Source organism: Lissotriton helveticus, chromosome 1_1 (genome assembly GCF_964261635.1).
Source record: "Lissotriton helveticus chromosome 1_1, aLisHel1.1, whole genome shotgun sequence".
In the NCBI taxonomy this organism is placed as follows: Eukaryota; Metazoa; Chordata; class Amphibia; order Caudata; family Salamandridae; genus Lissotriton; species Lissotriton helveticus.
In genome coordinates, this window is record NC_136057.1 from 839142013 (window position 1) to 839169548 (window position 27536).

The 27536-nt window shown below is 42.2% G+C and overlaps 1 protein-coding gene across 1 annotated transcript in view; it reads right to left on the bottom strand.

Moving 5' to 3' along the window:
* Window positions 1-208: 208 nt before the first annotated feature.
* The window catches only part of LOC144762961 (uncharacterized), a 486222-nt gene continuing 458894 nt past the window's right edge, over window positions 209-27536 (bottom strand). Inside the window, exons 7-8 of the mRNA XM_078648272.1 lie at window positions 20957-21220; window positions 209-501 (exon numbers count right to left, since the gene is read on the bottom strand). Coding sequence (XP_078504398.1) covers window positions 209-501; window positions 20957-21220 — 557 coding nt within the window. The remainder of the gene's footprint in view (window positions 502-20956; window positions 21221-27536) is intronic.

Below are 27536 nucleotides of genomic sequence, written 5' to 3' on the forward strand. Positions count from 1 at the left end.
ATTCCCTCACAACTCGATCTATCAATCTGTCCATTCCAGGCCACCAAAAGTGAACTCTTACCAATCGCTTCATGGGTGACATACCCATATGTTCCTTGTGAGCCAGCTTGAGAATGACATCATGAACATCCCTCAGAGGGACATACTTGCCCCCTTTGGATAACAACCCACCTTCCACTTCAAGCTTCTCAGCTGCGTTGTACAAACCCTACAACCCCAGCTTCACTTGCTCCTTTTTGGACCAATCTTCCATCACAAACCTTTTCACATCCATCCAAACCTTATCTGACTCTTCGCACTGCTTCCACAACTCTTCAGAGATACCAGCAAACTCGCCATCAAACACACCTCTGATCTCGGCCACCATATCCACCTCACCTACATCACTAGGTTGCCACTGCAACTGGGAAAGATAGTCTGCAGTCTCATTCTTCTTGACAGGCACAAATTCAGCATTAAAGGTGTACTCTTGGAGCTTGGAAGCAAACCTGGCAATGTGCGCTGTGGAATTCCATTTACCACCAGGAGCCAAGATGTTGACTAATGGCTTATGATCAGTTATAAGCACAAATCTGCAGCCCACACGTGTTCCTAAAGTGCTCCACCGCCCACACACAAGCAAGAAGTCCTCTTTCTATGACTGCATACCTGTGCTCGGTTTCATTCAAGGTATGGGAAGCAAAATAAACATTCCACTCCTCCTTGACACACCTCTGAGATAACAAAGCCCCAACACCATACAAGCTGGCATCCAGAGTGATCATACATAGTTTCCCCATACAAAATGGTTTCAATGTGGGAGCCTTCACAATGTCACACTTTATGTTATCAAAAGCTACTTGCTGGGCTTCGGACCACTCAATCGAGACATTGTGCCTCTAGAATGCTCTCAAGGGTTCCATCTTGGTGGCAAAGTTTTTTAATAAACTTGCTATAATATTCACATATGCCTGCAAATGACAACAACTGATCCTTGTTGGTGGGGGCAGGCGCACCAACAGTGGCTTCCACATTTGATTTTTTAGGCACTACTCCATTCCTAGACAGGGTGTGCCCCAAATACTCCACAGATCTTTTAAACAGCATTTATGCATTTTGAGAGTAAGACCATGACTTTTCAACCTACTGCTTACCTCTATGAGATGCCCCATGTGTTCATTTTAATTTTTAGAAAAAATCAAAATATCGTCTTGGAAACACTTGATATAGTGATCGATGTCTTTAAAAATATAATATAGAGCCCTTTAGAAAACTAAGGCGGACGATGTTAAGCTGAAAAGTATCCTGGTAAACTGATATTGACCTTGTGGAGTGCTGAAAGTGGTGAGTTGCTTGGATTCCTCAAAAAGTTAGATCTGATGATACGCAGACCTAAGGTTCAAAGTAGAAAAGATGCTGCCACCTTCTAACATGGAAACCATCTCATTGATATTGGGAAGAAGATGTCAGTCAATAACAATGTTAGCATTTAATGCTCTAAAATCAACGCATAGCCTCAATTGTTGATCCGCCTTGCATACTAAAACGATGGGAGAAACCCATTCAGCAGATTCTATGGCTTCATTTATACCGTCATTCAGAATATCATCCAACATCATCTTTAATTCCCCCTCACATTAATGGGAACACCACACGACCCTTGCTTCACAGGGAAAGCATTTTTTTAAGACTGATTTTATGGGAAAAATCACATAACTTCCCTAAATTTTCTGAGAATATTTCATGAAAACGCTGTACTATTTCTCTCCACATGCAGTCTCATCAACAGACATGACTTTCAAAACTTCAGTTTCCTTGCACAACTGGACAGGATCATCCGCACACGGGTTAAGAATGATCCCCAATTTCCATTGGTCCCTCCACCTAATTTGTTCACTCCTTTGGCCGCCATTTACAATTTGATCTGAGCTCTCCTGTTCTTAAACACTAGAGAAACGCTCATATAACCATCCAGGTTAATAGCCAACCCATCAAAACTTTCAGCTATCACATCTGGTGGTTACAACTGCCCTATGATAAAAATATCTTGAAATTTCTCACTGAAATACTCTTGAGTATCAATGGTCCAAGGAGAACCAGAGTCCACCATTAAAATCAACTCTATACCAGCTACGGTCACTAGACACTTGGGAGACAACTTGTTGGGCTGTTCAGAAGAAGTAGCAACCACATCACTTTGCTGAATGGAGAGTAGGATGCCTTTGTCAGTGTGACCTTTACAACTACACACACATTCAGACTTACATGGAGGATTCCATAGTGCACAAAATCCTACCTATACCTTGACTGATACCTTTCTTAGAATTTTTACACACATGTGCGAAATGCGCCATACGGCCACACTTCACGCATTCTTTGTTGATTGAAGAACAGCCACCATATGAAGCTAAATGGTAACTACTCCCACACCTGTAACACAAATGTGGGCTGGATCTGTCATTTTTATCCCACCTCTTGGTGTTGCCACTGCCATTGTGACACATACCACTGGCATTGGTACCCCATTTGTCACAGCGGGAATCATCCACTCGCCTCCTGCTCTGTTAAATCTGCGCTGGATCTGTCAGTTTTATCCCACCTCTTGGTGTTGCCACCGCCATTGTGACAAATATCACTGGCATTTGTACCCCATTTGTCAGAGCAGGAATCATCCACTCGCCTCCCAACCTCAGCAAATAAAATTAATTCAATGAAAATGGCTTTTATATAGCGCATGGCTACACAGGAGCTCAACAGTGTCTAAAAGCACAACACCCTAGGGGAAGACCCAAGTTTTCAACTGTTTTCGGAAAGTGAGACGGTTGGGCTCCCTACGAGGGTACAGCGGGAGGGTGTTCCAAAGTCTGGCGGCGTTGTAAGAAAACAACCGACTGCCACTTCTGGCCTTCCTAATCCTGGGAACAATTGCTAGGTGGAGTTCATCGGAACAGAGTTTTCTATTCGCCCTGTAAGGGCAGATCATGGCTTTATTGATGGAAGATCCACTCCATTCCAAGGACTTATGGGCGACACAGAGAGCTTTGAAGGGAATTCTCTCCTGCACCGGGAGCATACTTAATCAAACACACATCTTCCCCCTCCCTCACATGCTGAGAGACATTTTTAACCATAGACATCCATTTCTCTGATTGCTCCAATGCCTTAGCAGTGGAAATAGCCTCCTCCAATTTGGGATCACACATAACCCATAGCTGTTCTTGAGTTTTTTTGCTCTTCACATGTACAATTATCTGATCATCTCATCTGACATAGGTCAAAAATTGCAATGCATAGATAACCCCCTCAAAGCTATAAAAACTCATCAAATGATTCCTCTTCCTTTTGAGCTCTAGTGTAGAATTTGAACCTATTAAGTGTATCGCTCATGGTGGGCTTGAATCTGAGTTCCATCCTTACCATGGCCTCCTTGTAAGAGTAGCTTGAGGTAAAGTCCTGAAAACAACTTGAACTTCTGAACCTAAACAGTGCAAGAAAATACATTTCTTGTGTTCCGTTCCCCATCTATAGCTATCATGTACGTGGCAAACTCCACCTTCCATCTCATCCATGGTATAGGAGATTCTCCTGTACTTTGAAGAAACTTAGCTGGAGGGTCAAACTGCATCATACATATGTCACACTAAGAATCTGAGTAACTCCGAATAAAAAAGGTGGAACTCAATTTTCGTAGCAACAATAATCCATGAATGGGAAAATCTATTTTTTTAATCCTAAATAGTCCATGAAATGCACAAGTTAAATTTATTTTCGTGGCAACAATAATCCATGAATACAAAAATCAATTTTTTGTATCACAAATACTCCATGAAATGCATAAGATAATTTTCCCAGAAATACACTTACTGCCAATTGGTGTGAGATAACCAACCAGTTAAGAGGATGTTGCCGATTGCAAGCAAACACGTTGCGGTAAGAGCATAGAAAGTACAGCTGTTCTCAAGCATTTCCGAAACGGCAATAAACTTCAACCACAAATGGCTGCCATGATGTGTTTCGCAGTGCTGAGACGTTTAAACGCTGCGTGAGCAAGCAGAGACAGCGTGATGGGAGCTGATGAAGACTTGAGCACAGCAAGAGAATCCCCCCGGTACACTGGAATGGCAGGCATCCGATGACTCCGCAATCATGCAGTGACGTACACACGGAGCTGATGGAGATTAGAACACGGCGAAAAGAATCTTCCGGTAGAATAGATTGGCAGGCATCTGATGACGGCAATCTCCAGGCTGCCACGGATCCAAAACTGTGAGTGCTTGGACACAGTGAAGAATCTTTTAAAATTGAACCAACGGCAAAACGGTGCAGCCAATAAGTCCAAATAAAATAGTGACAACAGTCCCAAAATGGAGGTTCAGTTCTGTAAGCTGCCACACCTTCTCAGTAGCATAGGGAAAACCATAAAATCTCAAACTGCAGCAACGTGAGATGTGGGTAAAGGAAATGATCTGTTACTGTGTTGCAGAGATGACAGAAGGTTTCCTTTTCAAATAGTCGCCATTGTAAAATTCCAAATCCAGGCAAATGATGTAGAAGACATTTATTCAGCGACACAGCAATGTGCAGCCACACAGGTTTGAGCTTCTGCACTAACTGAACTGGCTCTCAGCATTCCATAAGAACATTCCCATGGAATGCAGGAACCAGATGACAATAAACACAACAGGTGCATGCGAATACAATGCGATGTAACAGTAGGACATGTTCATTAAAAGTTGAAATGTCCTGGTGGTGAAAAACACCTACATTTATTTTCACTGCTCTGAAACCTACCTCTCTCATAGTTTAATATTGGGAATTTATTATTATACTTTAAGTTGTAATTCCTGATTGAGAAGGAGTAGCTCTATCATGTTTTTTATAATTCGAATGGCAATGATAAATTCTCTTTACTGGCACAGTTGGATTTACCATTACTATTTTAGAAATGCCACTTTTAGAAAGATAGCATTTCTCTGCTTTGAAAGCTCTGTGTGCTTGCAGCCTGTCTCCATGACATATCTAGGGTGGGTGACAGCTGGACTTTGAGTATTCCCTATAAAGAGTCACACACAAAGGAAGGGTATGTGTGACTATGTGCCCCTTCTGCATCCTGATGGCTAATCCTTGGCAGGATGGGAGGGAGGAGCTGACACTTACAGCCGAATGGGCAGTGTCCTGTCCCCACACAAAGCGTTGATTATCCCCCTATAGTGAGTCTGGATACAAGGTTGGGAAGGGAGGGCCTCTGTGCACTTCAAAGTCCTTCTTCAAAGTCACCCCCACTTCAAAGGCATAACTGGGTAGAAGAACTGGGTCTCTGAACTCACAAAATCAGACACTTCTGGACCTGTAAAGAAGCTCTGCCAAGAAGGAGGACTGTTGTGCTGCTACAAGGACTGTCTCTCCGCTTGACTGCTTCTCTAAAAGAACTGCTTTTCTGATGTGCTACCCTGCTACCTGCTACCACTGCCCCTGCTGATAAAGAACTAGACTCTTGCATTAACCTAGAGGGATCACCAAGGGCATCGTGGCTTTCCTCCTGTTTTGAGACTCGCGGATATCAAAGTCTTACCTCCTGCTCTTGTGCCTGGTCCATTGAAAGTGGATCCAGATGCCTGCTCCAGTGAAACAGACGCATCCTTTGCTGAGTGAAGCATAAATGCTGCATTGCCGCTGTTGAAGGATCATGAAGCGGCGCATCCCTCTCGGAATCAATGCATCGCCTCCAGAACTGACGTGTCAGAACCGTTGTATCAGTGCTGCTGCAGTGTGAGAAGATCAACTCATCCCCTTGATTCTGTGGAGAAACCTGAGCACATCAGCTTCTTAACCGACACATCTCAACTTCGGTGTTTCATCTTCGGAACCAAAGCATCGCCGTCCTTGCATGGAGAAAATCGACGCATCACCTCGACTGCAGAGATTGACACAGATGCATCGCTTGACTGCAGCCCACATCTCACTATTGCGACCAGGATCAAGGTACTTGATTAGCCTGAAATCTTGACTTCACCCGCCCCACTCCCACCTTGACCTTCGGTCTAACCTGTGAGCTCCCTTCTATGATTGAGAAGGTTGCAGCCCTTAGTTGCACTTGGGTTTGCAGCTAAGAGAAGATCCCAGATGATGAAGCATGCCACTTTGGTGGGTGATGGGATTTCGTCCTCTTTAAAAGGACTCCTTTAATCATATCAGATTAGTTTGTTGTTGCCAGAGTTTATTTCTAGCAGACCAATGGTTTTTCTTGTGTTTTGTATGGAGAAGGGCATCCCCTGGAGGTGAAGAGGTGTAATTGCACCATAATTGCATTTACTGACGGTTATTTCTTTTAGAGGGACTGAAGTTCATGTGTTTGTTGTGAAGTACATGATAAAGGTGATGTCATAAGCAAAGTGGGGTTATGTTGCCAGACATTCCCACCAGGGGGTCAGGCTGTATATGCATAATCCTGTGGTTTCATCTGTGATGCCTTTATGGGCTGTAATGGCAATGCATTCTGCTGATACACAAATGTGAGAAGTACTGTCATTTTTAAGTGATGCTTAAACATGTATTCTTGCTGCTGCTGTTAGGTGAGGAACAACCCAGACAGTTAGCCCCAAAGATTTAGAGGTGCATACTTTATGGTCGGCGGGAGATTCTCAGTTAGGGTTATCTGTCACCAAGGCAGGTGTACCTATTTTTAATGATTGTTGGGGGAATGGGGTGGGTCGCCACTGGGATGGTGCCAGTGCGCAGGGCCCATGCCCCAGGTTATGTTCAACTAATTGCATTGGGGGCAAAATGATGTACATACATGGGAGTGGTGGTACTAGACCCACCCCCCACGGCAGGGGTGGAGATGTTATGCAATGTCACAAAGTAATTCCAACAGTTTATGTATATTGGTAAATTGGTGCATAGTATAATCATGTGCACAACTGATAACCTTATCGGATAAGAAAGACAGGGTGAGGGTAATGCTGAGTGTGTGAAACTCTGAAGAATTTAGCTACCAAGTTGATGCAGTGAAAAACTAGTTAAAAAAATAATTTTGTAATTGTTACTGATTTGTGGTTTCACTACTGATGTCATGGATTATATCCTTGTGACACAATGTGTGAAGTCATGAGCAGTGCATTGAGGATCATGTAGTGGTTGCTTGCTGACCATGACTGATGAATTTCAATATGTTCCTGGGAAAATCGTTTCCATATTATATCTTCAAAAGAAATTCTTAATAGAATTTCTATATTTCTTCAACAATTCTTTTATGTTTTATAACGTAAACTATCCTTTAATAAGGTTTTATATCCACAAAGAGAAGCATAATCAACAAAAAGCTAAAGCATGGAATTGAACATAAATGCCCAGGCAAATTTGCAGAGCAAAACATCCTTTATGCAGGATCCATCTAAAACACACAAAGTGATGGGACTGTTCAACCATCCCAAGATGCTGGGATGCTGTTCTCTTATTCCAGGTCTATCAAAGAATTTTGTACATCTCAGTAATGTGCAAAATTCATTAATGGAAAAAGATTTTGGGTCAGCTCCAGGAAGTAAAACTAGCAGGATTGCTCACCTGCATCAAGTTTGCCACATATAGAACTTCTTAATGATTATTCACTTCCAAAGATGACACAGTGATCTTATTTTAATTTGCAAGGTAAAGATGAGGAGCCCAATAAACCAAACAATTTAGAAATCGGGTCATATTTCTATAGGGCAATGTTAATGAGAGTGGGACTGTTTATCACTGCTTGCAAACTCAGCAACATAAGGGGTCACTACGATGGCGGAAGAACTTCTGTCCATCCGCCATCGTGCCGGCCTTGGGACCGTCTGCCAGTAATGCGGTAGTACCGCCATTGAGATTATGATGCAACCACCACCATAAGTTTAAAAGAGACTTTTCCTTTCACTAACTGTTTGAAAATGTACATGTGAATAGAAATGAAAAGCATTTATAGAAGCATTATTAGTGAAGCTTTGTAGTGACAATGATAATCACATGTGTATTTGTTTTTCCTAAAGCACATGTTACTGTTCTGCAGAAAAGGCCTCAAGAGTCTTTTTAAGTTTAATTTCTTTTCCAGAATCATAGGCTGAAAAAAAAATTATTTTGGGATGCCAAGCAGCACTCTTGCTGTCGCGTTTTGAATAGGTTGCAGCTTTTTCAGCTGGTATCCAGGAAGGCCAATATACAATTCATTGCCGTAATCGATACGTGCCAAAATTAGGGCAAGAGTGACCATTTCTTTAGCCGACCTGGGCAGCAGTGGCAGTAATTTTCTAAATAATTTCAGTGTGCCAAAGCACACTCCGGCCAGTTTTGTTTCTGCGGTGCAAATCTGAGGTCCTCACTAAACCAGACCCCCAGATTCTTCACAGGATTGCCCGTTGAGTTTGGTCTGGGATAGTCTGCCGGCCAAAGGTCTTCCCTGAAGGAAAAGACCCACATAGAAGAACCTCAGACCTGTCCTCATTGCATTTGAGCTGAGCCCTTATAAGCCATCTAACAACGGCTGAAAGACAATTTTTGGCTAAGTCGGGACAAATCTTTTTCCTTCCATGTAAAGAGGAGCTGAGTATCATCAGCGTAAGCTATGATCTTAGCTCCCGGCTCCTCCGCCAGATAGATAAGAGGCGTGATGTATATGCTGAAGAGAAGGAGGCTCAGAGTGGAGCCTTCCGGAATACCCGTAGTCACCTTTCTTGGGGTCGAGGAAAAAGGGGGCAGCCGTACCTGCTGTGCTCTGTCTTCTAAAAATGATTTAATCCAATCCCAAGCAGAACCCGAGATTCTAATGTTAGAGAGACGGGCCAAAAGTTGACAATTCGGCACCGTATTGAAGGCGGCAGAGAAATCCAGTAAAATCAGGGCCGCTCTGCTGCCTTCATCCAAGCATTCTCTGATAGCCTCTGATATCTCAACAAGGGCAGTCTCAGTGCTGTATGTGGCCCTAAATCCTGACTGGGCTGGGTGGAAGGCATGAGAAGTCTCAACAAAGTTGGAAAGTTGTTTGTAGACTCCCTTCTCACACTCTTTTGTCACTGCAGGGAGGAGTGAATCACATATAAATTGGCCAAAAGAGATTATCATTAACTCTGCAAAATTGCTCGAGCTGATTATGTGAGTTCTACGATCCTAAATGCGCAGAATAGTTCTAAAATGTTGTTCAAATTAGTTAGCACTATCTGGGGCTCTTAGTCAATCCACCACTCCTGTGCTGACTGACATACAATGCGAAGATCTTTCTTGACAAAGTGGAAAAAATATATTCAGCATTGAATGCCAAGTCAGTGAACACTGCACAGCAAACTGAGATTTCTCCTGCCACGCAGAGAAGTATGGAACAGCTGGAATGTCAGACCTCTGAGCCCACTTATAAATTGTGAAGTTGGTCACTCTTTGATATAACATCCTTTAAAATGATTCTTGATAGTCTCAAATCTGGCTCTTCTAAAGAACCTCTTCCTGTAACTGTGCTGCAGAAGCTGGAGTTACCATCTTTGAAGCTAATCATGGAGTTACTCAATGCTTCCTTACAGGAGGCAGCTGTTCCACCCGCATGGAAGCATGCTATGGTCCTACCACTTTAAAAAAAAGCTAATGCAGACTCGACACAACTGCCCAACTTTCGGCCTATTTCATTACTGACAATTTGTCCAAAATTTCTTTAGCTCTCTACTATTTAATGTCTATGTTAGGCCTCTGGCTGCCATTGCTGAAAATGCTGGGTTGTCTATTTTCTCTTACGCTGATGACACCCAAATAATTTTCTCTCTATTGAACAAACGTCAAAGTCATCTTCTCTTCAGAGTGGACTGCGGAATATTGCAAGTTGGATGCAAACCAACTTGCTTAAACTCAATAGCGAAAAGACGGAAGTGCTAATTTTGGCTAATAATAAAGATCTTTGGGGCCCTCAAGACTGGCCCTCTGAAATGGGGCTTTGCCACAGCCTAAGCACCAGGTCCGCAACTTAGGCTTTCTCATTGATGACCAACTATCAATGAAGCACCAAGCAGTGAAGGTGGCTTCAACCTACTTTACTATCCTTAAATGGCTTAAAAAAATCCTTTGGATGTTGCCTGGTTCCACTCAAAGAACTGTGGTCCAGGCTCTTGTCCCTTTCAGATTAGATTATGGCAACATCCTATATTTAGGAGCCAATAAGAATGTGGTACGTAAACTACAGGCGGTCCAAAATGCGGCTGCTAGGCTGCTCTGCCAGGTTCCCAAAATGGCTCCCATTTCAGGCTATCTTCGGGACCTTTACTGGCTCAGGGTGGAAAATCGGATTAAATCCAAAGCCCTGAGCTATATGTTTAATATCAAATTGGATAAAGCTCCCCAATACCTAAATGTCTTAGCTCACCCTTGTGTACCACCGTGCCTTCTCCGCTCTGCCACTCAGGCCAAATTTTCGGTCCCTAGGACCAGATTGTCGCGAGTGGGGGGTCAGTCCTTTTCTTGGCTGGGCCCCTCTATGTGGAACTCCCTCCCCTGTCCGCTTCAAAATGAAACAGTCTACAGGAATTTCCTAAAGGGCTTAAACACCTGGCTGTTTAATCAATAGATCAATAGATGCAATTACCGTCATCTGTTTCTGATGGGGTGACCTATCATCACCTACCTTTAACATACGGAGTCTCGTGTAGTGTATTGATAAGTTTTTTCCATACTACTAAAACGATAGATACTGTGTATGCACATCGTAATAACTTAACCTGTGGTTTGCGGCAGGAGGAGATTGAATTCATACATTTAGTGGAAGATAGGAGAAGGAATTTTAAGAAACAGGCTGATGAGAAAAAGTTCCATATACCTCCATGGGCTTTTAGAGAAGGTAATTACAACAAGCATTTACAATGCAACAATCTCGCCTTTGGAAAAGTTAGAGCTATTGGCATTGTAAATGACAATTTTTTTATTTAGGTTTTGGTTTTGAAAACAGATAAATAAATGGCATTGTCATTTACAATGCCAATAGCTTAATCTCTCGCAAATGCCACACACAAACACACAGACCCACACACACACACAGACCCACACACACACAACATAAATTAACATAACTGATATCAATAGGACATGGCAGGCCTAGGATATACTCTGTGTTTCTTTCTCAAGCAACAGAGCTGTGTGATCTGGAGCAAAGCACTCTATCCTTCCCAGTGCCTTGGTCGCCATTTTGAAGGATAAGGCACCTGGGGCAGTCATGGAATGCGTTTTCATAAAAACAAATTTAAAAAAGGCATTTCATATTGTGGCCAGAGTTGCCGACTTTGGAACTGGTGGACTGTGTTCGAATCTCAGCGTCGGTTCACCATCCTGTGATTCTTGGCAAATCACTTAATCACCCTGTTCCTAAAATACAGAATGTGTCCCTGTGTAATATAACTAAAATCTCTCCCATAAAGCCACCTAATTGAGTTAACACTTGCTGGACCAGGAAAGGGAAGGTTCTGATCAGGGAGACGTGTTGCACGGCCAGGCAGAGTGAGGCACGTGGCATGGTTGCTGAAGGTCTGATATCAGATAGAGGATGAATAGGTGAAAGATGCTTGGGTGGACATTTGGACAGGCGGGCCAGGTGGAAGGGTGGGTTTACACGCTGATCTCATGGTATAGCTTATGGGCAGGTGAATAGGTAGGTGCTGGTGAATGAATGATGCATTGAGTGATAAATAGGTGAATATATAGGCTTCTCATACCCTAGACCGGTATGAGAAGCGCTATAAAACAAATGAAATACATGTGAGAGAGGGGCCATGGAGAGATGGGGGCACTGTTGGAGGCTGGTAGGGAATACATCCGTGGAGACGAAGAACATAGGAGGAGGTGGAGGGGGGAGTCTCAAACATGAATGTTCACCAGGTGCCACCTGCGCTGAAGCCGGCACTGTATGGAGGAATGCAGAGCCGCGGAGGAGTGAGAGAGAGACAATAGCTGGGCGCCAACTTCAAAGTATCTGTTGCCTAATGTCTGCTGCAGCCCGTTGATCACTGGGAAAAGCCACGGAAAGCCAAATAGCCCGGGGCCTCCCTCGTATCCGTCCTTATTAGCTAGAAAAACACTGGTGCACTGGTCACTTTGCTGCCACAAGCAAATCGGTGTCTGTCCCCATGGAGCAGAGAGTGAGTTGGTAATTACAAGCAGGGCTCCATGCGTGCCAACAGCCCCGCAGTCCTGCACTGGCCCACTCCTGGCTTATCATTTTATAAACACACCCAGTGCCCAGAGGGTGCACATATCCCGCCACTGCCGCCGCTGCTGCAGCGTAAGTGCAACCAGTTCCAACAGTGTTTTCACTAACACTGCTCACCCACAAAGCGTGGAAACATGGAATTTGACAGATGATAACGCTCCTACTGGACTCGGCTGCACTCTCGCCCTCTCTGACCTAGCAATTCGTATCGTATCCCTTTCTTTAACAATTGCGCTCTTTTTTAATAAGTGGGAGATATCTGGTTTCTGAAAATAGCCCGCGCTGCCATGGAACTGCCTCTCTCCCAGCGGTGAGTCCTTTTGTTATCTCAGGACGTGCAGGGGGGGGCTGACACTGCTCCTATCAGCTGCGGGTGGCTGATTTCTGCCCTCGTGGTGTGCGTCTCTAGTCCTGGCCTCACTTCCCTCACCCGGCTCACTGTTTACTTACCGCGCGGGTGGGGGGGGTGTATCGCAGCCCTCAGAGGCTGCTTCCATTCATTTGGGGGCACTTGTGTCGATCGCGGGTGGGGTCCGCCGTCGCCGGAGCCCAGCAGGGCGAGGAGCAGGAGGAAGGGGAGGCGGGAGCAGAGCGCGAGCTGAGACATCTTCACCGCGTGAGGCAGGGAGAGAAGTGAGGAGGCTGGGCGCGAGCAGGGGAGGAGAGGTGGGGGAGAGGGACCGAGGCGAGGGCAATAGAGGGAAGGAACGAGACCAGGAGAAGGAGAGAAGGGACGAGGATGGAGGCAGGGAAGAGAAAGGATGAGAGGAAGATAGGGCAAAGGGAAGGGAGCAGCGCGGAAATAAGCCGCCCGCACCAGCTCCATGAAAAAAATGGCGGCCGCAAACATAGTGAGAAAAAAAATAAGACAACACCCACAATGGCCCACCGCTGCATGACGTCAAAAAAGGGGCGGAGCTTAAAAAACACAGGAACGCCCACAAATCTGCTCCGATAATGATTGCCACATCTCTCTTCCAATAGCTAGTCTCCATTTATGGAGCTAGCCAATGGAAGAGAGAGGCGGTCAAACCCCATACTCTTGAAAACAAAATTTCTCGAGCTGCGCGACCCTGCTGCGCAGTGTACGCCAGTCGAGACCTAAAAAGGGTGAGACATACGCTGCAGTGACTCTGGATAGGCACCATAGGGGAAAGTTGGCTTACTTAGACAGAAAACTGACTATAATAATTATTTCATTGGTTCTAGTGAATGTGACCATACTTTTCTGATTACAGGGGGTTAGGGAATAAAAGGTGGAACAGATCCTGTTTTTCCTGGTATATATTATGTGTGTGTAAGAATGCCTATTATAGGTTACCTGCAAGTTGGTATGGCTGTTATTATATGGGAATTATCTTTCCCACGGTTCTCATATGGACAAAAGTCATGGAACCAATGAAAAGAAAAATGAACTAACTTGAAATAAAAGGGGAATTAGTGCTGTGGAAATTGTGGGTGATATTTTTGGAGCATTGATGCCTTCAGCTGGAGTAATCCTGAATTCACATAAAATTAGAAAATTGTCCACAGTGGTTGATCGTTTATGAACAGACACTGCTGGTGGGTTCCTAATGATTGATACAGAAATGGTGGCTATGAGATCTATCGTTTTACAAAATCAGCTCGCTCTTGACGAATTATTGGCAAAAGAGGGAGGAGTCTGTAGCATGTTAAAAATTCAACAATGTTGCACATATATCCCTGACAAAAGTAAGAACCTGGAAGGATATATTACAAATATTACGCATTTATGGGAACATTTAACTGAACTGAAGGTTGACGGTGCTTGGCAGAGACTTGGTAAGGGTTTCTCTTCAGTAGGTAACAGTTTTTCTGCTTTTGGTAATAGTTTGCTAGAAAGAATACTAACACCAAAAATTGCTGTTGCTACAGGGATATTAGCGCTGATATTAAAATATAGATGTTGTAAGTGCAAGAAACAAACATTAGAGACCAAATGAAGAGCAAGAAAGAGAAAGAGAGAAGAAATAGAGTTGGAAGACAAGAGGAAATTACAATGAAATAGTAAAAGACATAGATGGGGTTAGGTTAAAACTGAAGAAAACTGCTGATTTTTAGGTAGAATGATGACCTGATGACAATCAAATTTTTGTTTTTTTTATGATGGCTTAAGTCGCCAGCAAAAGGGGGATTGATGGAGCAGGGTTTTGCAAAATAAAACCTGCTCGGATCAAAGTACTCATTGTGTGGATTATTAACAAAATTGTGTGAAAATTAGCAGTGTAAAAAATGTGATTGGGCAAATGTGTGCTGAAGAGAAATCAGTATTTTCTTGCTTGTGTAGTAGGCCGCAAATGTGAATGATTAATGCAGAAATAACAACCAAAGAAAATAATGATAGAAGCCATAAATTTAAAAGAGACATGATATTTTCTTTTCACAAACTATACATAACATGAAGAGAAATGCAAAGCATTTATAGAAGCATTAATAGTGAAGCTTTGTAGTGACAATGATAATCACATGTGTATTTTTTATTCCAAGAGCACATTTTACTGTTCTGCAGAAAAGGCCTCAAGTGTCTTTTTAGGTTTAATTTGCTTTCTAAAACATAGGCTGCAAAGAAATGTAGTTTGTCCTTTGTGAGTTCCTGATGATGGTCAAGGCTGTGTGGAGGAAGAAATGAACGTTTGGAATGGAATTTCCTTGCTGACCGGAGCATGTGGACGCCTATGCTGCGAGTTTGATACATTAGGGAGTTGGAGAAATGTGCAAGCTGCGGAAGAGATTATCAGAGTTTCCTCTACTGAAGGACGATGATGAAAGGTCTCAAATGAAAAAGGAACTGTTGAAAGTTAGGTACACTGGAAGTGTAGTGATCAGACACCCCTGGCCTAGTCCAATGGGATTTGAGGATTTTTTGAATTTATACATGGGAGATTGGATCTTTAGTGAATTAGGGTATTAATACTAGTGTTAGTATTTATAGTTAGGCAGGCTTGGAAGAAAGATTTTGACTTTGCAAGAGGAGAGGGCCATGTTGCTGTTTCCTAACTTAACTGGCTGGCTGCTTTTCTGCTGAATCCTGACTCTCTGTCTTTGTTCCTCATACCTTCTTGAGGGTGCCCCAGCTTACTTTTCCAGCCGGAGGGTAGCTTTCCAGGGTATTAGCATATTGTGCTATAGTTATTTCTAGGTTTGCATGATATTCTGAACTTGCATTAATTTAATTTGCAAATGTTCTTTACTCTTTTGTCTCTTTGCCTATCCACTATCTCATGACACGGTTTTGAGATGTTATTATGGATTACTGTATTGCTATTCTCTTGTGTGATAATATATGATTCAACTGTATTGTGCCTGATGAGTATTCACATTAATTTAGATAAAAGCATATTGATAAGTAATCAGAGTCTGTCTTTTATTAATGTAATATTGGTTATACTAAATGAATTATTTCTTTGTTTAGGTCCTCATAGTTAGAATTCTGTCAATCCTTTGCCAATCCCTATCAACTCTACAAGATTCATCGGAGGGAGAGAGGACCATATAGATAATAGAAATTGGTAACATGTTTTAAACTCATGCAGCATGAAAGGGTCTGTTAGGTTTTAAATTTGGGTCCTGATAATAACATTTTGTAAAGCCCCTTCCGCAGCATCAGAACTAAGATTATGCATTCATCAAAGGTTTAAATGATACCAATTTTAGATAACATTTATGAGGACCAACAGGAATTCTAAACCACAACTTGTACCAGGGTTCAAATGAAGCTCAGAATTATACACAGACTACAAACAATGTTGTGGTGGCATGCCCAAGAAAAGTGGCCATTTCCAATAAAGAAGACCAACGTTTTTAATCACTATGGGAGGCTGAAGCTGTGTACCTGACTGCCAACGAAAGAACACGTTAATAGAAACCGCAGCATTTATGGGCATGACAAATTAATTAAAGCCATGTCTTCACTAAAGTTGATCCATTTTTTTTTCCTTACGAAAGAGGCTTATTTCTACACTGTGTACCAGCACACAGACTGCCAAAAAGATATGCCCTGCTCAGACTCCCCACTGCACATGACCAAATGCCTGTACAGTGGAATAAATGAGACGCTGCACACAGCACAAACCTTGAGCCTGGCCGATTATGATATGCAATGTTACCAGTAATGTCATCAATGATGGCCATTTTGATGTCATATATATGATTCTAATAGTGATGTTGTGTTTTTTTATATCACTTGTGGAATAATGTGTGAAATCATGAGCAGTCATGGTAGATGAATTATGGTTGCGTTGCTTACCATAATTGGTGAATTTCAGTGTTTTTGTGGTTCAACTTTGTTTTTTTGTGTTTATATTATAGAATGAAAGTGATATGAACAGGGGCAGCTCCTCTGTTATGGAGGAGGAGCGTCGCCCCTCACTCAGAGCCAGCGGAGGCAAAGGACAAAAATAAAATGATAATAAAACATTTTTATTATCATTTTATTCATCCTGCAGGCTGCGAGCTGAGGGTGGGGCCTGGCCTCCCATTCTTACGCTGCAGCATAAGGGAGGACGGGGGAGTGGTGGGCACTGCCAAGTGAATATGATATTTGGGCCGGCCAAACCATCATGCACACTTAGCATTTCTTAACCCGAGCTGTTTTATACATCTGGGTGGTGACACCAACACAGGCTCCCAGTCTATGTCTGAGCGATGAACCGAGGCGCTCAGACCAATACTAGTCCTGCTCACATATTGGGAATAGCATTCCCAGCATGAGAGCAGTGCTGGGATTGGGAGCAGGTAGCCTGCGAAGCGTGCAGCAGTTCCTGGACGGGATGTGAGGATCACTAGCCATCGTAGCAGGTAAGTTCTATTTTCTTCCTTTACAATTCTGTTTTTTGTGTTTGTATTGCCCCTCCATCAGCTTCACCATTTTGCAATTCGAGTGGCTGCTACTGGATATGAACAATGGGCCTGTGGCTAAGGGCTTCATCCCCATAGGGCCAGCCTTGCGATGACAAGCATTTGAGGTACAATAATATCGAGCGAACGTTATCCCAACAATCTCCCCACCGAAACACCCCTCTCCCACGTACTCACTCTTTCTAATGTGCTCTGGGCAAATCCTTTGCTAAACTCCAGGCCTGCCGATTGGCATCGGCTGTTGTGCCTGCGTCATCTGCCGGAGCGGGCAGGAGCAGCATTCAGTGGGTTTTTAGAATAAAAGTAATGCCCATAACATCCCTCCACCTGAACAACCGAATTTTTTAAAGACGGTTGGCTGTGCCTGACAGGGCTGTGCAAGGGCACTGGCCAAACCTCCTTCCCACTCAAAGCACCTTGGTGGGACTCAGACTTCTTCATTGTTTTACAAAAGGCTGCGGTTTTCTTACATTCCTGGAAACCGGATCACGAGTGGCTTAAAGTGTTAGTTTACTGATTCCCAGAGCTTGTGAGACTGAGTGGCAATCTTCAAGTTCAACAGTCTTACTTGAGCATACTATTTAGCTTCTGGTGAAATGAACTCTTAAAACAGTGTTCACAACTGAAAAGCAGTCTTACTTACTTGTTTAATACTTGGTTGTTTAAACCTGCTCTAAAAATAGACTTACAGCTTGAGTTTCTATGAGGATATTGCTACAAACCTCAGCAATAATTCTGAATTCTATATACCTTCATTAAATGTGCCTATTTTGAAACTACCAAAAGTATATATTTCATATGCAAGAAATCCAAACAGATAAGATTACCCATTCTGTTCATCACAATCTAAATTATATTTTACCTCATAAATAAAAATAGCAACGATGGGTCTTACCATTTGGAAAAAAAGGAAAGCGAACTCTAATTCTCTTAAAACTGAAACATTGCCTCAATGTCGCCAGATTATTTAGGTTCAGTATAGTCTTGTACATAAACTACATTCTTTCATGCAGATGAATTGTCTCACTGTAGTAGCAGGGCCATGAGGATGTAGATCAGTTTCCCCAGGCAACATCCCTTCTCAAAGAAGTTTTGTTAAGTAAATTGTTTAGTGTTTTGCTTTGTTTCCCTATACATCGAAATTCCACGGCAAGTTTTAGCCTAGAGCAAAGTTTCTTTTTCCATAAATCCCTCTTAATTGTATGTATCTTCTAGACAGTGTCTCCATGAAAGCTGTATGACCCTGGGCTAGATTAGGCGTCTCTGGCAATTAAAGTGATGTCTCCTCCTCTCACACAGTGTATTTGTAGTTCGCAGGGAGAGTTAAATTAATAAACGTCCATCGAGGGTAAATAAAGTTGTAGATATACGTCGTAACTATGCTATATATAGAATATCCAAATTAAATCATCAATGAATGCATTTAAATGTGTTTCCTGGTCCATGTACTATGAGTTTATCCAGATCCGCAAGATGTCAATCCTTTAGGTTATTCAGACACTGAGGACATTGTGTAGTTGTTTTATGTGTAATTTACCTTGTTTGTCTATAACATTTTTCCATAGCAAGTACCACAATCCTTCAAAGTCTTTCGGAAAGTTCATTTTAATAAAGACTCTGCCAAAAAAGTGTCGCTATACACTTTTGATCATTGATGTTGATTAAATATGTATTTTTGATAGTGACACAGTGGGGTTTATTTGTGCTGTGTTTATCACTTCTAGTGCTTCTGGTGGGGCTATGCGCTGGCAGCAGGCTATGAGTCCTGCCTCTACCTCTAACTTCTGCAAAGACCTTTGACACAAGGAGACATGGGTATTCTCCACTGTTGCTCTCATCGCGCTGCTGGAGGGCAGATAAGGACCAATACACCCTCACGGGGGTCCACCCAGGCACCCACTCCAAAGGCTATGGGAAGGTGGGCCAGTGTAGCCCAATCATTCCCTCCTTGGGCTCTACACAGTCGAACAGTCTGCATCTGTGCCTGGGCGCTTCGGTCTACTTTAAATAGCCCCCAGCCCTCGGGGGTGCAATATCAAACAGAACCCACACTTACATCCATAAGGAAGCAATGTCCACCAGATTTCTTGAGAGGCCTAATGTAAAGGGTACTATTTAATCTATGTGTGTTCTGATTTTATTTGGTTACAATATCGTGGGCTTGCATTATTTTAAGTTTGTGCATTTCTTCTTCACACACTATTTTTAATCTAACCTACTAAACTCTCAGATTAAAACTAAAAATAACACATTTGTACTTATTTACATAATAATTAACAATTTCCTATAGTTGCTGTCGGGAGTTATTTGTATAAGTGATTAAAAAAAGCTGTTTGCAACATTTGACAATCATTGCTATGATACTTTGAGATTACTACTTGCACTTTTTTAGGGGGAGTTTTATAGAGGGCGACGACCCGAAGGTATCAGAGCACTTTAGGTGAGCACACGTTGTGTTACATATGAACGCATTCATTTTCTTCCGCATGGCAGATTAAGCGATTTGCCCAGAAACACAGGATGTTAAGCGTCCCTGCTGAGATTCCAACCCGGTTCCCCAGCTTCGAGGTCCACCGCTCTAGCCGTTGGGCAAATGTAGACAAATGTATATGGTTACATCCTGAATAGGGTTACCTGACATGAAAAAAATAGCACAAGAATATTTTACTCTGAACGCATAAGAATAAAATGAAGCGTGTCTTCTCTAAAAACCAGAGCGGTTTTATAGGTTGGAGTTCCACATAATATTGTGCCAGGCACACCACTTAACTGATGTTTCTGTCATGTCATTGTAAAAAGCCTATCACAAATGTATGGGCGATGCTGGGGCAAATCCACTGCTACTAGGTCACGTGTCCTCACTTCGCACCTGCCGATGCGCGTCATAACATCTGCATTGTGGGTGTTAGGACTTAAAGGAGGGATTCCATGAGAGGTGCCACTAGCCAGTCCATGAAACTGCCCAACTGGAAAGTTCAGCAGATCTTTAAGGAGCTCATAGGTTTCTCGATGGGCCGACAGGGATGGGGTGCAGGGCAGGCACATGGACATAGAGAATGCTTGGCACCCTCTTACTATCTGTGTGCTGGGGGATACCTGGCCAGTCTGTGGATGTGGCCAGAACCCAGGAACGGGGCACAGTCTATGGCTGTGTTTACAGATTATTGAAGCTCTTGGCAGGCTCGACCAGCAAAGGTAACAGTGGTGGGGTGGCAGGGCGGGGCAGGGTGGGTAAGGGCAAATTTAACAGACGACGGGATAGGGAAAGTAAAATAAAAAAACACTTACCTTGCGCTCGAGTCAAGCGGTGCGGCGAGTGAACGATGCGGCCAGTGCAAGGTAAGTGATTTTGTTTATTTCTATGTGTGTGCCATACCAAGGGCTTTTTTGTATAACATGATTCGTTGAGTGGAGGGCGCCCTTGCTACGTTTCACTCCTTTGCTCCATTGTGTATGTAGAAGTGTGATAGAGGCACCATTGAATGCTCCAGTAGCTACCGAGGAGGGAAGCCATGGACTCCTCTGGTCATTCTGGAGCGTCTTCTGTCAGGGAAGCTCAGGGGGACTCAAGCTACAGAAATACACCAGCGGCTGGAACCAGGCTCCTTATTGCATCCCTTTGTTGCAGTCTTACACCTAACACCACCTTTCTGCGGGCCCTGAAGGCCCCCTTCGCCACCAGTAGTCTGTAACATGGTTCATATCATTTTATGCTGCTAATTCATGCGAATCTCCATGTATCTCTACCTGAAGAGGTCAATAACTGCTCTCCTTCTGGACAATGTTTACGTTAGGTGTACTTTCTTTTTTTCAGTTGAAGTATGGATACATCTCTACAAGTCAAAGAACCATTAGAAATATGTGCACTGTAAACAAAACTGAGAGGATCAAAAAATAACTTACAGTCTTCAAAGTTGGAAATGTTAATCTGCTCAGCCACCCTATTGCCAGGAGTCTGGGTTTTCCGCAGTTTAGAGTAAATCTGCAATGCGCGTCTCCTCTTTTCCTCAGATTTTTGCTGGTGCTCGATCACTTGTCTCATGCTGCCATCCAGTTTGAGAGGGCGCCTTCTGTTCATTGGTGGGGTTCTGATGGCTTCCCCGACCTTTTCACTTTTTACGTGACAGCCATCTTCTCTTTTCTGAAAATCTCTTTCGTTCTTCGACACTGTAAGGGCAAAATGGCGTTTTTAAGAAGTTTACAAGAGGACTGAGCGAGTCTATGTTTGTTATACTGCCCTGTTGGAGACCCATTTAGAAATGCCTGGCACACACCCAAAAGGAATTATGGGGCTTATTTAGAGTTTCGTGGATGGAATATTCTATCAAAACGTGGAGGATATCCTCTCTGTGGTAGTACAAGTGCCACAGGATATAACGCACTTGTAATACAGCACAACTCTAATAAGACCTATGATACTTCAAGTCAGAAACTACACTTTGGTAAAATAAGAGAATTTAATAAAATGTCTACATAGATATGTCTATTGATTTTAAAAGCTATAAAATGCAGTCTTGTACAAATATCATGCAATGTCCAATTCCCACTACAGCTGTACTCTCACTCTGAATATAGTAGAATGTTTGTAGTGCAAAATAAAACATGCATGTTTAAAAAAACATTCTTCACATATCCAAGGGATTTTATTGCTGCAACATTGCTATGTGTTGTTCATTTTAGGGTTATTATTTTTGAATTATATCTCAGAGTCATATATTTAATTCCTTACAAATATCGGATATATCCGTAAATTCAAATCAACAATCATCGTCTGCTTGTTCCTCAATTAAGATTAAAATAATCTTTCCAATGAGCGTCGGCGAAATATTAATGATTTTTCAGACAATACACTAATGCATTTGTAACGTGTTTTACACATGTAGTGAGGCAGTTAGAAATGTGGTTTTAGAAAGTTCTCAGTCGAATCAGTATCTCACTCGAGAATCAAAATACTACATTAGATGTCCAGGTATCTCGTTCAATAACTTCAATATTTTTTTAAATTACCCATATTTTGTCAATTCCTGCCGGAGTTGTGTGTGGGATTGGTGTGTGAAGGAAAGTTATTTGGGGGCAGCAATATATGCAGATTTAAATAGAGATGGACAGGCTTTGATATGTTCGGGAGAATGGATGTTCTCCTATTTTGTAGACAGAATCAAGGAAACTGGAGAAAAGGCTTCTGTTTGTTCAAACCTTGAGAAAGAACTCTAGATTGACTTAAAATGCCATGCAAATTAGTTTGTTCAAGTGGATGTTAGTTATTAATTAGAACAAATACTTATATTAGAATACAAAATTTAACTTTTCAGCATAGTGAAATGGAAGTTTGTCCTCACTTTGCTTTGGTTTCTTACAGGATTACCAGCATTAGTGTGAAGAATTTCACAAATAAAAAGTGTGATCGTGAAAATGCAAATTCTCCTCCCGGTGGCCTATTTACTTACACCACTTCTCCTCTTCCATCACAAGTTGAAAACATAGTTAGTTATTGTCCTAAAGCTGACAATAAGCTGTAATGCACAGGTGTGCAATGTTACAAAGTTTTTTGCTCTGTAACTTCATAAAAAACACCTTTAGAAGGAGCACTCTTTCAGTCAATAGCTCTTGCAAGAAACGTTTCTTGCAAACACGTTTTTTTTCCAGTAAGGCTCATCCACAAGCAAAGCTGAGAATAATTGGAAATAGCTTGCCAACTTCAAGGGTGAAGTGTGAAACTTCATCTACCCGTACTGTGAAGTGGCTGATTATATACTGCAGATTCCCTTACTCAATTGGCCAGCACTCTGATAGGCCACTGGATAAAGCTTTCTGTTGACAGAACCAAAAAGGCACCTCTGATGGAAAGCTGATAGTCCACCCATCTCTAAATAGTGAAGGCAGACTGACAGTTTAAAGGAGAGGGTACTCCATTACTTTTGTGCTAGAGTATCCTATGTACCAAAACTCTAGGGGCCTGATTATGAGCTTGGCAGTCCATCGGACCGCCAAACTCGCGGTGTAGGTGCGGTGGCGGTCGGGGACCGCCGCACTAGCGGTCGAATCGCTATTTTACAAGTACTACTAATACCACCACTGGGGTTGGGCTCCCAACAGTAAGGCCAAGCCTCTGACCTGTATCTAAGTAAGCAAATGCCAATACTGCTACTTTATTTATACCCTTTTTTCATGAGCGGACATATTGAAAATCCAACATGTGCCATGGACTTCTAGTTCTGTCTGGAATAAATCTTTTCCTTTTATCTGTTTTTCATATCAAAATTTCAAAATGACCACAATTCTTTACATTTTTAACATCACATCTGAACACAATTATTACGTAAAAAATGATCGTATTAACATTCCTAATTCTCCCATTTACTCACTCACTCAACCTCTTCAAACGTTCTTTACATTCATTCAACACATTCCCAGAAATCACCCTGTATTTACAATTTCTTTTTGTTTGAACACTTTTTGTCCTTAGTTCAAAAAAACATGTATGGGGTTGCATGCAGGGGGTACATGTTGTTCCCCCTCTGTGTGCATGCACTCCTGTTCCTGCACGGCATGTACTGGTCCGTCCATGCCATGCAGGAACATTCATTGGCGGTCCTGTGGCGGTGCAGTTCTAAGGCTCACCTATGAGCCTTAATACTGTCAGACAATGAATTAACTCTAATCTGGTGAGTGGGCGACGGTCGTGTTTGGTGGTGTGGAAGCAGGGCGGTGGCATGGCAGCGCACTCCCACACCAACAAACTCATAATCAGGTCCTAAGTCTCTGCTCAGGAAGATGTGCTGAAATGATATGGCAAAGGGTTCCCATAATACTCTTGTAAATGTAAATGTAAATGTCATGGTACTTATAGAGCGCACTGTCACCAGACGGTCACCTTGCGGTGTCGCCTATTCGGCTTCCTGGCGCTGATACTCATACCACTGTGGAACCCCTCCTGGCTTTCCCTGTGAAGTGTCCACTCCTGGGCACCCCCAGGGTGAAGCCAGGCATGCTTAGCGCTGTTGGGGCCGCTGTGGAGGCTAAGCAAGCTATTGCCCAGAGTTGCAGCGTGTGGCCCGTGATTAGAATAGGCACCGAGGCAAGAATTAACAGGTCCGAGGAAATTGAGCCCGAGACCCCGCCGAGGCGGGAATCGAACCCTGGTCTCTGGCTAGAACTCTGCATCAGGGTCTGCCGCTCTAATCATTGAGCCACACTCCTCCACTTTCCTCTTCCTTTTTGTATATCTTTGTCCTCTTCCCCCTGTGAGTGAGAACATTCAAGGGTTTTTCTCCTAAGAGGGCATGTCACAAGTAAAAAACCACAGATAGGTGCCGGCAGGGCATAAAAGTCGATGTGTCATGAACCTGCCGTTTGAACTTTCAACTTTGAACCATGCTTGATTCACATTTGCTTGCCCATGTGAATGGCAAATGTCTACATGTTATAGTGTTATTCAGTAATTTTGTGTAGCAGAAAAGACAAATATCAAGATTGTCAGACAATTACATGCTCCCTTTTTCTGAGGACCAAAAATTTACCTTTTGTAAGTTATCCTTGTTATGGGTTTGTTGCTAGCTTAAAGGGAAGGTTGGTCTACAGACCTTTCCCACCTTACTCTACCACAGGGTTAGTCACATCTGTCAGTAACTATGTTGTTGGGCTCAATCATGGGTCACTCTTCCAAATATATGGTTTTTGATGTCAGTACTTGTTTGTGTTTGTGCTAGTGCGTTGCACTTCCATATTGCCCAGAATTATTGAACTGATTCAATGTGCAAAAAAATCATATTTCTTGACATATGTACATTAAAGATTGCTACCGCATTAGCTTCCCCCTTTGGTATGATGTTGCCAGCAAGTGTCTGCATAAAAAGACATAGACAGACTATAATAATAAGAGAATAAGAATCACAGAATGGTAAATAAGCAAAGAAAACAATACTGCCAAAACAATTGAGGCTGTTATCAGGATTTGCTTTTATATACATAAGAAGTTCTTGTCATGGGATGGATGATCACCTGATGAAGCCGCAAAGATTCTAGAATGAGGTTAGCTTTTTCAATCATAATTTCAGCTTTAGGTAATAGTTTGAGGTTATAAACTAAGAGGCATTATCTATGTGAGCTATTCAAAATCAGTAGTCATGGAATTTTAGGGCTTTAAGGGGATTCCAGGATTCTCCCAGAATCGAATGGCCTCATTTTATTTCTAGGAATGAAGTTAACACTAAATATTAAAGTAATGATTGCATGTATTATATTTCTCATCCATAAAAACGTATTTATCAGTAAAAATAAAAACAACATAGAATTATAAACATGATCAAACTTATGTGTACTAAATGTTACCATCAATAAATGCAATAAATATACAAAATTAAAACCATGATCAGACTTTAGGTTATGCATAGTCAATATTAATATCATAATTCATTTACCAAATGCATTGAAAACAGAGTGACTGCTAGTGCAATGCATGATGATAGAAATTTTAACAGATGTGAAAATCAGTTCTACACCGATCTTATTCCGCCTTCACTAATGACCGGTTTAATAGAAGTTTTTCATGCAATCAATGAGGGTGGACGGGGAAGCAGTAAATCAGCTAAATAATGTGAGCAGCCTCTTTCGCACAGGCACTGGAAATTACTTATCCAAAAATTTAAATTATGACAAGTCTAATGCACACCAAGGTAAAACCTAAGCAAATTACATCACAATCTAGAGTTTAGGCCATGTGATAGATAATCAGGCATTCCAGGTGAGGTTTTTATCAAATTATAAAACATTTGTGTATTTTTAGATGCTATAATAGATGCATCTGCCATAAATGATCTCACGGTGCAAAGCATGTAAATGATCTTTGTTAACATGCAAAGGTATTTCTTGTGGTCAAAATTCACATCATAGGATGGTTCCAGCGATTTAATCTTCTTTATTATCTATTTCCCACAGATGGTATCGCACTGTAGAAGTTCTTTCAAACAATCAGATGCTAGGCTACTTTTCTCAGCATTAAGGCTAAAAATTATAAACCAGCAATTTCGATCTTATTTTTTACAGAGCATTACCCCTCTTCAAGCCAGACAGCCTCTGTACCCATGTGGGATCGCAATCTTGGAACTTGACATCACATGTCCATCCCTCAAATTTTTAAAACCATGTGCAATTTCCAAGAGAAGTCCTGTTAAACCATACAATATAATGGGAACTATCTTATTTTTAGTACTCTAAACAGTGGAATTAAAGATAAGCCACAGTATAGGTGGTTAAAATGACATTGCTCCGTTTGCTTTTACTATTACATGATATTCATTAAAAAGTAAAACTATATTAAAAACAATTCCAGGATATTATAGTTGTTTACAATATCAAGCCTTAGAATATTTATATGTTTTCTTCCACCTATTTACATAATCTTTGTCTTATTTATGTTGATCTCGAATTTGTGTGCTGTCGACAATAATTTTCTAAAACATTCAGTTGACATTGTAAACCAATGTGTTTCATCTAACACACCCAGTTCATCAGCATATAATAATGCATATGAGGAGATACCACTTAGTAAAAAAAACATAAACTGCACAATATTGGCTCTAATGCACAGCCTTGATTTAAGGCATTATCTACAAAGACTGCAGTTGTTCAGTGACCTTTGTCTCTCACTTTAACATGAGTCCAAATCTTTGCATGAAATGCTTCAATTACTTACCAGTAATTGCATTACTCTGAGTTCTCTTCGCTCGCTTCTATTCATTACAGCAATGGGGCATTCCTGCCTCACCAGACACCCATACCACGTGATTTTTATCACCATTAATAAATGCCTTCCCCTTCCTTCCTCCTGCAATACCATGTAACCTGATACAACACCAACGAATGGTTGGTATTGACTACCTGGGAGGGAGGGAGGGAAGAAGGGAGGAGAGAGGGTGGGAGGGACAGATGGAATGAATAGAACCGAGGGATGAGGACTCGGAGTATTGCAATTACTGGTAAGTAATTGAAGCATTACTTCTTCGTCCCCTCCCTCGCTTCCTTCATTACAACAATGAGATGTACAAAGCCAAACAGGACAACCAAAAATGGTAATGCACAACATCATATGTTTATTAAACAACACAGACAAAAAGTAATCGACCACTATCCAGACATCATAGTGGACAACACTTTAGACCTAAACACCTCAGACTCGTCCACCTCCTGCATAATCCGGTAATGAGAGGCAAACATCAATGGGGAAGCCCAGGTGGTGGCCCTGCAAATCTCACCAATAAAGCCTCTGGGCCTCAGCGCAGGAGGTAGCCATAACCCTCGTGGATCTACCCTGAATCCCCAAGGGAGAAACCTGACAAGAAGCTTTTTCTGGCAAATTAAATCAAAATTCAATCCCACCGCCTCAAAGAGGAAGTGGAAGTCAGCAACCCCTTATTCACTGAGCCAAAGTTCACAAACGGGGAATCGGAAAGCCAAAGAGAAGCCGCCCTATTCAAATAAATCA